Source organism: Pipra filicauda, unplaced genomic scaffold (genome assembly GCF_003945595.2).
Source record: "Pipra filicauda isolate LSUMZ 115617 unplaced genomic scaffold, ASM394559v2 scaffold75_size2874737_pilon, whole genome shotgun sequence".
Lineage (NCBI taxonomy): Eukaryota > Metazoa > Chordata > Aves > Passeriformes > Pipridae > Pipra > Pipra filicauda.
Window position 1 is genome coordinate 608672 of NW_024104931.1, and position 11816 is coordinate 620487.

The 11816-nt window shown below is 48.7% G+C and overlaps 1 protein-coding gene across 7 annotated transcripts in view; it reads right to left on the reverse strand.

The window, feature by feature from the left end:
* The window catches only part of ABCD4 (ATP binding cassette subfamily D member 4), a 30935-nt gene that overhangs the window by 18880 nt on the left and 239 nt on the right, over positions 1-11816 (reverse strand). For 4 of the 7 annotated variants that reach the window (XR_005566611.1, XM_027720211.2, XM_027720210.2 and 1 more), the window contains exons 2-14: positions 11651-11775; positions 11405-11532; positions 11045-11184; positions 8171-8287; positions 7755-7880; positions 6854-6904; positions 4159-4253; positions 3091-3212; positions 2172-2263; positions 1902-1991; positions 1425-1633; positions 1048-1139; positions 801-837 (exon numbers count right to left, since the gene is read on the reverse strand). Coding sequence is in view for 6 of the 7 variants with exons in the window: in XM_027720211.2 (XP_027576012.2) it covers positions 801-837; positions 1048-1139; positions 1425-1633; positions 1902-1991; positions 2172-2263; positions 3091-3212; positions 4159-4253; positions 6854-6904; positions 7755-7880; positions 8171-8287; positions 11045-11184; positions 11405-11532; positions 11651-11775 (1424 nt within the window). In the remaining variant the exon portion in view is untranslated. The other 3 variants (XM_027720209.2, XM_027720212.2, XM_039389722.1) reach the window with 3 other exon arrangements.

Below are 11816 nucleotides of genomic sequence, written 5' to 3' on the forward strand. Positions count from 1 at the left end.
TTACAGCTGAGACTGCACACTGCGGGTGGTGGAGTCAGGGAAACAGGGCTCAGGTAGTAGCCGGCAAAAGGACGCTATGTGGGATGAGAAAAACCTCAGGGTGAATCAGCTGTGGAGCAGAATATACATTTGAGCTGGTACAGTCAGCATCTATGGAACCTGAGTAGAAGGGCTGTGCATCTGCCATGGACCTCTATGAAGCTGCTGAACAGCCTCAACAGTAGCTGATGGCTGTAGCTACTCTCAGCAAGATTGTGACTCCCAAGTGTTTGAAAGCAGCAGATAACACTGCTGGACATCTCCAAGCTACGGCAGACCTCATGTGGTCTGACTTGGGAAGAGGGCAGGGAAGAAAAAAGGATCTATGTATTCTAACCTCAAGAGAATGCAAAGCCCTGGGATATCATTTGAAAAAGAGAAACAGTGAAAGATGGAGTTGAATGGAAAATGAGATGAAGACAAACATGGCTTGCCCAAAGTCAGACTGTGCCAGACAGATCAGATGTATCCCAACAGCAACATGTATCACGTCTAGCACAGCAGGTAGAGCATGGCCAGCTTGTTCTCATTGTACAGAGAGTAAATTCTTATCAAGTGAATATGTTCCCTCCCAGAAGGGAGGGTACACAGAGCTGACCTTAACATACACTAAGGTAAATCTTGTAGGGAAAAGCAGAGCAACAAAAGCAAAAGAGATGAGTGTTCTTGATGGGCCATGGCAGGGGAGAAGCTACACTGAGTACAGGACAGTGAGCCGACACCACAGGGTTGGTTAATTGCTCTAATGAATTTCCACATACCTGAAACTGGATAGATCTCCTTCAGGGGATAGATCACCTGTTTAACAGAGCAAAAGAAACCATGTTGAGGGAGCTGGACACAGTCCTTCAGGTATGCAAAGGGGGTGGCATGAACTCAGGCACAAGGGAAAGAGCAGCCACAGGCATCCTCCCTCTTGCAGGCCTATCTGCGCCATATAGGTTCACAGGGCATGACCACAGCTGGGAGCAGAGCTGAGGCCAGAGTAGAGACAGCCCCTGGGCTCACCTGCTCACGCAGGCTTCCGTCAGTGAAGAAGGGCCGCTGTGGTAGGAATACCACTCCCCGGGGGCCAAAGCAGGTCAGCATCTTGATGCTCCCTGCACAGAGACACACTCAGTCAAGCCTGCAATACCAGCAACTCCCCACTGCCCCCTGTGTAGTCCTGTCCCATGAAGTAGCCAACAAATCCCCACAAAAGTGTGTTTGCAACACAGGACAAAGCAATGAGAGCCACAGAATGTGATAGCCACAGAATGGCTCCAATCAGTGGATCAGTGACACATTCACCATCACAAGGTGGCACTGGCCTCACAAGACCACCTTCCAAACTCAGAGTAGCCTTGGTTGAGAAAGAGAAGGCTGCAGCATGTAGCAGTCCTTACCCCGCGTGCTCTCCCAGAGTCCTCCAAGGACCCTCAGGAGAGATGTCTTCCCTGTACCAGTGTTTCCCACAATCATCACACTGTTTCCTTGTGAGATCCTGAGGCTCAAGTCCTTGATGAGCAGCTTGCCAGAGGATGGCACCGAAAGCGTCACTTGGTCCAGAAGGAAAGCTGTGTCCCTTGGCGCTGGGTCCTCCCCAAAATGGCTGCTGGGCCACCACCAAGACAAAGGAGGAGAGATCTGGGGGTAAGTGACCACACTGAGATTGTCAAAAATCAGGCACCTTAGACCTCCTGTGTCTCTGTGACAGCAGCCTTGCCCCACGCACCCCAGGAACAACAAATCACAGTGAGCACTGCCTGCTCCAACCAACTGTGTGCAACAGATTCTGACAGCAGGGGCCATCTCTATCCCACAGCAGCCTCACACTCTGGCATGTAAGCTGCAAGCCAGCCAGTTGCTGAGAGGAGACTCACCCGTCCAAATCCCAGCTCGTTTTGGCTTCTGAGTAGTTACCATTTTTTTTTCTGCCAAGGCTCAGCAAGGTCTCCTGCAGTTCACCAATCCTAGACAAACAAGAGGTTGCATGAATGCTATGGACAACTCCAGCAGCCTCCTCACAATATCCAAACGTGCCCATGTTTGCACACAAGCAATTTTTTCTTATTTTTTTAGCACAGAGTCTTGGGCAGAGTCTTGTCCTGCACTTCCCTTTCTCCCAGAGATGTGCTGACAGAGAAGCTCACCTGTGTGTGTAGCCAGCTACATCGGTCACAGTGCTGGAGAGATCTATGAGCTGGCTGAAGCAGCCAATGAGGTAGATGGAAACAAAAGCATTCTGGGGAGAAATCACATGCCAGAGTAAGGGTCAGTGCTGAGCTGGGGTGCTGTCCCTTACTTCAAGACTGCAAGGAGGCAGCCAAGGAGTCCACATATTTGGCCATGTCAGCTGACTTTGCAAGATCAATGAGAGGTTGTGAAGTCACCCATGGTGGTGGGAGTGAAGCAGAAGATGACCACATTTGAAAGGAACGGGGCTTCCCTGCTCAGTGCAGCAGTTCTTGCCAGGTGGACACATGTCCTGCCAACCAGGGATGGTATTTGCAGAGTGCCTGCTGGCCAGCCCAGGGTCCAGCACACTTGCCCTAAGTCACGCAGATCCATGCCACCAGCACCGTATACGGCTCAGAGGAGGCTGTTTCAGCCAGCAGTGTTCACTTAGCTATTTTTAATTCTGCATTCTCTGTCAGAAGCCAGTTTTGAGTATCTGGTAACGAGTCAGGTCAGGAAGGCAAATGCAAGCCAGCTCGGCCTCGCTGGTGGCTGTGGTCACCACGGGCAGACCTGCAGCACTGAGCAAACCCCAATCCCCCCACACTGCTGAAAGCCAGAGACTTTCTGATCTCGCTATTTTTTAGACACTCAGGTCTGAGCTAGTAAACACTTATGTAGATGTGACCTTGACAGCTCTCACTCCCAGGTTAATCATATACCAGCTGGCTACAAGCTCCCATTTCCATGACACCATGGCTAGGGACAGTCTAACCTGAAGGTCAAGTGCTGCATAACTATCCAGCCCCAGGGCCACCAGCCCCATATGAAACCTCCATCCTCAGTGCCTGCTCACCATCCACAATGAAGTCTGGGATATAACCCTTAACTCACCTTGCTGACAAGGGCACTGAGCTCTGTTGGACTCAGGTCACTGTAGACCCCAGAAAAAATGGGAATGGCAATGACCACGTAGCTCAGGATGCTACCCAGATAGTCAAAGGTGTTGATCCCAACTGGGCAGAAACACATTGAGAGAAGATAAAAAGTTAGAGTAGGAACCTCTGTCCCAGCCAGGCTCAAATGTGGCCCATGAGCCCAGCCAGAGGAATACGCATGTTCTTGTCTCAGCCCTTTGTGATGCACCAGAGCAGAAGAACTCATTTCACAGGACAGCACAAGCACTAGGGTGAAAATTCATTTGCCAAGCAAAGAGCACTTTGGGGCAGACTCCTGAACAGAGAAACCTCCAGACATACAGCTCAGGAACCACCATGGGGCAAAAGTCACTTTGCCTGCTTGTTTCTATGCTTCAGGGGTCTGGCTGACTCACAGTAAACAGGAGGGATTGCAAAAAGGAAGCTCTGGGTTGAGATTGTTTTCCATGAAGTGTATCTCGGAGCACACAACAGGCAGAAAGACTTAAGACCCCAAATTCCCACAGACACCTCTGTTCAGGGCTCTCCCTCCCACACATTGCTCAGAAGCTCACTACGCTTCTGAGATGAGGAAGAGCTGTCTTTATAGTGGTCATTTAAAGCCAAAACCTGGACTCATTGACAATGGGAGAAGGGAGATTTTCAGAGGACAACTATGCTTAAGGGACAGGCTCTATAGGAAAGAAGTTTCCACAGCTTCCAACCACATACACCATCTTCTCCTTCCCCAAAGCTTAAGCCTTTCCCTCTTTTCCTGGCCTTTGAACACCTGCCCCCCAGAAAGCCAGATTCCTGGGTTCTCCACAGCTCTGCCTCTTTATGAGGTTTTTACACAATAGGATTCCCATTTAGCACTCCAGGAGACACCCTCTGTTCACCCTCAGGGCTTTCATGCACCAGCAAGAGGTGGGAGAGGAAAACGCAGCACCCACCCAAATGCTCTACCAGTAGAGTTCCCATGCCTGTGGGCCACCACAATGGAGCTACCACACACCCCACTTCACCCCTCAAACTCCCCACTCACTGTATAGCCACAGCTCCTTGCCTATCAGCTCTCTCTGGGTCTGCAGCAGGCTCTGCAGCCTCCGGTCCGTGCGCATGTGCTCCACTCGCCCAGCCCTGTAAAATAAGATTGCAACAGACATCCCAGGACCCATGGGCTTTAAAACGGAGGCTTGGAACAAGTCTGGCACCTTCACTTCCAAGTAACAAGCTCTTCTTCATTGAGCAGGAACTGAACAGCTAAGAGCACCTTCCTGAAGAGCATCATAAAGAAACTGGCTGAAACAAGCAGTCTTGCAAATCTCTCCCAGAGCCTGTGGATGCTGCTATTGCAAACAGGAGGAGGGTCACTGTCTGCAAGGCCCGAGTCCGGAGCAATGCACACCCCAGGTCAAACACATTTCCCAAGCAGAGCCTGGGTGGAAGACTGGGATGGAACCGCTACACAGCTAGAGCCAGAAAGGAGAGGGCAGAGGGGAGTCCAGGAGGTGATAATAAACCCACACAGCCTACATGGCCAGCAGCCCCGGGTCACCTCTTCCTATTTCCCACTTCACAGGAGTGGGTCAAAGACAAGTCCTGAGCAGTGCAGACCCCAGTGGGGGTGACCCCAGCCCCATAACTCCCCCTTTCCAGGGCTATCCCCATCGGGTCACCCACCAGCCAATTTTGCAGTGATGCTCCCATGGCCAGGCTGAGCCAGTAGCAAGGAGACATCTCAGCTCTAAACCACCACCTTCAGCAAGTGCAGCAGCTCCTTCTGCTGTTTTACAAGGCCTAGGCTGCCCTCAGGTGGCAAAATGCAGAGAGCTCCACATCTCACTCCAGAGATATAACCACAGCAGCTATTGCCCCTGACATCTAACACAGGCTTGTGCTCAGTACATACCCACACTCCCATCACAGTCCATGCAACAGAAGGGCCTGACTAGATAAGGCCAGAAGCTGCACAAAACCATCTAAATTAAGATTTTTTAAGTCTCATTTCTGAAGACTCTCAGGTCTTAGAAAAATACATTTTCTTTCTCAAAAATGCATCTTGCTAGAATTCAGTTTGGCTTTATTGTCCTACAACCCAGTTCAGGTAACTACTGAACTACTGACAGCAATCTTTGTTGTCCATGTACTCAGAGAGGACAAAACCTTGGACACAAGGAGTTAAAGGCAAGCAAGGCACCAAGGACCAGAGCTATTATTTCTGTTGCAGAGGAAGAGAGATTCCTGTATTGGTTTCCTCTTTTCCTTCCACTCACTTCACTTTTAAAGCAAGTTTGCCAAAGGCTTAGAAACAAAAAAAGTAAAAAAGTGACAGTGCTCAGCTTTTGTTTCTTCCTTTACCAAAACAGTGGTCAGGCAGGTGCAAGAGGACAAGGTTTAACAGCTAGAGAAGTTGAGCAGTCAAAACCAGCCACTCGCTTCATGTTCATCCTCTTGCAGGACTCTAAGAATGTAACCTTTAAAAAAATTCCTTTATTTTTAATTAAGATGAATACCATGAAAATGCCTGGTTTTGTGAATTTCAATTTAATTCTAGTTTCTCACAAAGTTAACCTTTCCTACTAACAGATTGTACTGAAGTAAGACACTCTATTTTCTGGTATAATTCACTTTCCATTTTCTACTTAGTAACAGAATAAAACAATTCAAAATTGTGAGGAAAAGTACTGCAGCTTAAATAAGGGTATGCAATTAGAGTATCTTCTCCATTACAAAAAATTCTAATCAACCAGTAGGAATCAACCAGTCCACAAAGAGATAACTCAGACTTGCCAGTGCAAACCAAGATTGATTTCAGTTATTTAAATCAGTTTCATACCTGTCAATATAAATCTTTATGAAAGCAGTGATTTTGAATCAAACCACTTTGGAGACAGCACTACAACACTTGAAATGCCCAGTCATTACAGCACGAAGGAGACAAATATAGATCACAGGCAGAGAAGACCAGAGAGATGACAGTTTCTACTTGCCTTAATTCCTGGAAGAAGTGCAATTTCACAACACACAGGGCAAGGGCAGACTTGTGACAAGAGAGAAGCAACAACCTCCTGCCACCCCAAAACAAGCTACAGGAAAATCACGGCTCTTTTCCTGGGTTCCCAACATTTCTGTGAACAAAGCAGCAGCTCAGCAGACTTCAGGGCATCACTAAACGAGGAGGTGCTGCTGGGCTCCCAGTTGTGTGCTCAGCTCTGGGGCAAATGGCACTGAGCAAATGCAGAGCAGCAGTACAGCACAGGGAGGGTCAGAGCACAGACTGACCAAGAGGAGCAAGCAGAGGTAAGTTGGCCAGGCAGCAGCCAGCACACCCACAGAAGAAATGCAGGTTAGCAACAGCAGGATGTTAGCAACATGTAACAAGTTCCCAGAGGAACAAGATGCGATAAGACTTCGATCAATCTTCCAGGTAAGGACCTGGCAAAACATCAGCAATTGTCTCTAAGTCAGCACCAAATCTGTATCTGGCCTCTAGGGATGTTAGAATGGAGGCAGAAGAAAAATAATTGTCTCCAGTTTTTGTGGATTATTTCTGCAAATGATGCACAGAATGCAAAGAACACATGTCAGGGCTGTATGACGCTACAGTGGAAAGGAGGGGACAGAAAGCTTTGGCTGCAGCAACAGGACCTGAGCTCCTGTGGGACACATAAATACAACAAAGATGCCCTGAACTGGGATGATCCTTATGAGGATATAAAGAAATGAACACTACTAACCTGTAGAAAGCAGCTGGTTCTGCATTGACACGAATCTGCATGTGCTTGAACCTGGATAACCAAGAAAAACATAATGATGATACACAAATGCTCAGTTAATTATGTAGCCAAAACCCCTGCTAGAGGAAACTCATCTTACATCTGTCAGAGCACTGATCTGAGGCAGTTCCTGACAGAAGCACTCAACGGGCTCAAAAAGGCACCAGAGACCAAGGCTTAGCACATGGTGACATCATTCTGGACCAGCTCAATGGTGCATTTGTTTGGTATCCTGCTCTCTGCTCACAACTTCTTAGCCCTTGGTCCTGTTTGCTGCTAGTCCAGCATCTCGACCATACAGAATCACCACAACCAACTGCCCTGATCTAGGCTCCCTCTGCCACACCAGCTTCTGCTGCTGTCCTTGAATACCCTGAGCCCCGGGGAAAGCTGCAAAGCCCCTGCCACACACCCAGCCAACCCTGCAAAGAAAAGGAGAGTAGGTGAGTTACAGAGCATATGGAAAGACTGTGATATTTTGGGAACTTAATGAAAGTGGTGGTGAAGCAAAAACCTGATTTCTGTCAGTAGATGCAGTTCGCTGAACTTGCATCTGCACCCAGTGAAGCTCCACGTTCAGTTTTCTTCAACACACCCATAGCAGAGGCATCAGCAATGACCAGGCAAACAGCCTGAAGACTGAGCTGGGAGACTGAACCAAGGGCACTGCCTGCCATGACAAAGGGCAGTGTCCATCAGTACACGGACTTTGGAGCATGATTGCACAGGTAGGTTTCTCTGAGTGGGGGGAAAGTCACAGACAAGAGAAGCAGCTGCATACATAGCACTGAATGGGGACAAAAATGTAGCTTTCACAGGAGCTGCCAAGAAACAGTGAAAACACTGCTCAGCTGCGACTCACCTGAAATCGCCCTCCAGTTTTTCCTGCTGCACAAGTTTAGACACAATTGGGCTCATCAATAGTTTGTTTGCAATCGTCCCAATGACAAAATATCCAAAGATGCTCACTGGGCCTAGCCAGCCTGTGCTACAGAGAAGGAGAAAGAGAGGTCAGCTAATAATCCAAGCAAAAGGACATTCCTGCATCATTGGTATCAAGCAATCAGAGACCTCAGTTGTGACCTCTCTTGGCTTTCACAGAGGTTTGGGAGCCAACACTGCACACCCCAGTATCCCCAAGGCAGAATTCCCATTGGAGTGCAGAGACTACTCATCTGTGTGTACAAACATCCATCTGGGGAGTTGTAACATGGGTGCCAGGCTTCAAAAAAGAGCATAGGATAGAGGCATGAAAGTATGGCCAGGATGCATCCTTACCTGTGAAAGCACTGGTGTGTGTAGTAGGCCAGTGTGAAAGGTGAGATGACGAGCTTGCTGGCCATGGAGCTGAGCTGCCTGCAGAACCTCTCCACATCCTGGCTGATGCGCTGGTCCCTGCTCAACACAAAGAGCCGTGGACACTGTTAAAGCCTAGATGCAAGAACCAGTACTAAACCCCTAAAAGGGAACAAGCCAGACTGTTTCACTATGGGAACTTAGGACAGGGTGAGGTGAATGACCCTGCCTGGGAGGGACCTGCAGCTGTGACTTCTGCTCCCCCATAGGAGACCGTTTCCATGGCCCAGCAGGACCAAACTAAGAGGGCCTCCCTGTCACCCAGGAAGAACAGCTCTTGCTGTTACTTTCACCCTGTTCCTTGTATTAATCCTTTGTTTCACTTTCAACAACATTGCTCAACTCTGTGCTAAAGGTCTCTGCATTCTTGTCCTTTACTCCTCTCCTGGAACAACCCCCAAACTACAAAACACTGCTGACTCTCCCCCAGACCTTCAGTACTGGTCCTGCATTTCAGGCATGAGAGCCATTTGCACTGGCTACGGCACAGGCCTTTGTCAACTGTTGCAAATTTGCAAACACTGCCACAAAGCCACACTTCCACAGTAGCAGGTCCTTTTGCTGCAAGGAAGAAAGTGCTTCCACTTGCCCTAGCTCCCAAGAGCAGGCAGCAGTACACCAACCCTCATTGAGAACCTCATTGGCAGCAGGCACACGGGTGACAGACCTTCAAGTCCCACCTATTGCACTACTGAGCAGGAGTTGCACTTGGGGTAACTAGAAGAATTTCAACATATTTACTCCCTTGGCACCTCATCTGCCCAGAGTATACGGACAAAGACTTCAGCCTGCTGTGCTATGCCCAAGTGGAAAGGACGTGACTGTGAATGTTGGAGATCAGAATAAAGAGCAAGGCTGGACCCCTGGTTATTCTCAGTGCAGATACAACTACAATGACTTTCATCTCAAATCTTTTGCAGCCCTGGAACAGCAGTGGATGTAGGTTTGGGGCAGCTCTCACCCTGACTGACCTTACAGTCATAATTTTTTCTTTCTCCTCAGACTGCAATTGTTCCCATAAAGTTGTAATTTAAGATGTGCTACAGACTCATGGGAGGCTATTGCTTTTTACGAGCTATTAAGCAACATGTAATGAAAACACATAAACATCAATTCAAATGCCCTGTTAGGTGCTGCAAGTGTTTGTATGTCACTTAGAATGCACTCTTCATTCCTTTGAGATGGATGACTCCACGCATCTAACACTCAGCTTGGTTTGCACTGCATAATGGGAGGTCTCTTCATCTCTCTATTTCATTCTCTCTAAGATGCAGAGAAAAAATTCTCATCAAGAAATTGCAAGCTGAAGAGAATTTTTCCAGCGACACCAAAAAGACACTAAACAATAAGACTGGATGTTGGAGCAGAAGCAAGGCGTTAATGAGAAATACTCTGCAGTAATCTCACACATTTGGTCTGCTAAGGTCAAGAGAGCTGGCTCTATTGCTGCAGAGCAGAGTGACCCAGTTATCTCCTGCATTTCACTGCACAGTGTGAACACATTCCCTGGTTAAAAATAAACTTGACCAGAATAATCATGTGGTGAGGGGCCTCTGTCCTCCACTTCCCTTCCACCTCCAAGGAAAAAGACAGGCATGCAGGCTATGGCCAATGCACTACACTTCCTGGGAAGCACTGCATGCCTTGGTGCATGGATTTTTCATCTCTCCTTACAACTCCGCTACCACTGCAAAACACCATCAGAAATGAACAGGAAAGCCTGGAATCTCAAAACACCTGTTCGTAAAACATTATCCTTTGATTTCTTGTTTTTCAGCAAGTATTTAATAATAACTTCTTTAAATTCCAGAGGGGGGGAAAAAAGCCTCTACCTTGAGATTGGCTCAGTTGGTTAGAGCATGGTGCTAATAACACCATGAGTTCGATTCCTGCATGAGCCATTCACTTAAGAGTTGAATTCAATGATCCTTGTGCGTCCCTTCTACCTCAGAATATTCTGTAATTCTGTGACTTCTCACATGATGTCTCACGTAGGATCTTTAACTCTTCAAACTGTATAACTACAACAGCAGTGCCCTGTGTGCAAGGACAGGCTGGAAGGCCAAGGTCCACATGCAGTTGTGAGGAAGGGAGGTGTTCGACCTTTGCTGCACAGCCCAGGAAGATCAGCAGCTCTGCAGTAAGCAGAACAGTGCACCAAGCAAATTGGAGAGGGACTTCGGCTGGGGTGGGCTGGGACAAGCAGGGAGGGACTGAATGCTCCTCCTCTCATATTTTGAGTCACTCCTGACATTTCCTTCCGAGGAACAGGAAAAGGGAAATGCAGCCCTCATACAGTGCAAAACAAAGCCCTTCCTGGATGTTACTCCCAAGGGTTGTCAAAACCACTAAAACCCCAACTGAACAGAACTGTGTTCAGCTGCAGACTCTGGTGGTTGAAGTTCAAACAGAACAGGGACTGTCCTAAAGCACTGGCTGTGTGAAGGCAAGAAAGGCACTGCTCTCTGACTTCAGCCAGGCCCTTTGTAACGTCACACTGAGTGCCAAGGGTTGAGTTTGCAGACAGCATGTTTTATACTAGAAGTAGGTGCCTGTTCTGATTGATATCCATATTCCTTGCAACTGAAACATCCTACCCCTAAAACCATCATGACCAGCAGTCACAGGAGTTCCCAGCAACAGGTACCACCAATGCAGAAGAGGGCATTTGTGCCTAAATGGTAAAAGCTTCTAGGGCTCAAGCCCCTAGCCAGAGACACAGAGAAGCCAGGAAAAGGTGCACAGCAGTCCAGGAGAAGCCAAGCAAGATACTGAAAAAAGCCGCAGGCAGCCTACGGATTATCGATGTCCTCACGCAGCACATGCAGGCTGTAGTAGACCTGGCCTTGGAAGTAGCAGCTGTGGAGGTATTCAGTGAGGGATTTCCTCCAGTTCACGTACATCATGTTGCAGATAAACTGGTCGAAGCTTTTTAGCTGGAATGAGGGCAAAGAGAAAGACAGGAAGAGATAAGTGAGAATAACAAGCATTTCCCAAAATGAAATAAAAACTAGCAGTTTGTACTAGTGATCCATCTCACACATATCTACCTAGCTGGACATGGGCAGACTTAGATCCTTTGTGACCAGAATCATGACGGTAGCCAAGGGCAACTTTCCCTTCCTCTCCCAAGACATGTTGAGCCTCTGGTCTTACCGTGGAGTTCACTATGATCAGAGTCACGGCAACGGCAGTCAATGTTTTGAACCCGGAGAAATCTTTGTTCCCTAGGACCTCATAGTACTGGCTGGGGATGACGCCGACCTGGTAAATAACCAGCTGCTCTGGAGGAGGGAGGCAAGCACAGGAAGGAATTGAAGGACAGCGGTGACAAGGCCAAGCAGGGGAGCACGGGGAGCAGCCGTGGGATGCCGCCCCCCCATCCCCACCACCCCGGCCCACCCAGCAAGGCGACACCGAGCAGAGTCAGAAACATGAGGGCGCTCGCGGAGGGCCACCCGGGGAAGAGCACGGCCAGCAGCCGCAGGAACCGCCGCAGGAACAGCCCGTCCAGCCGGGGGACAGCCCTGCAACGGAGGGACACGCGGGGGCCGGCAGTGAGCTCGGG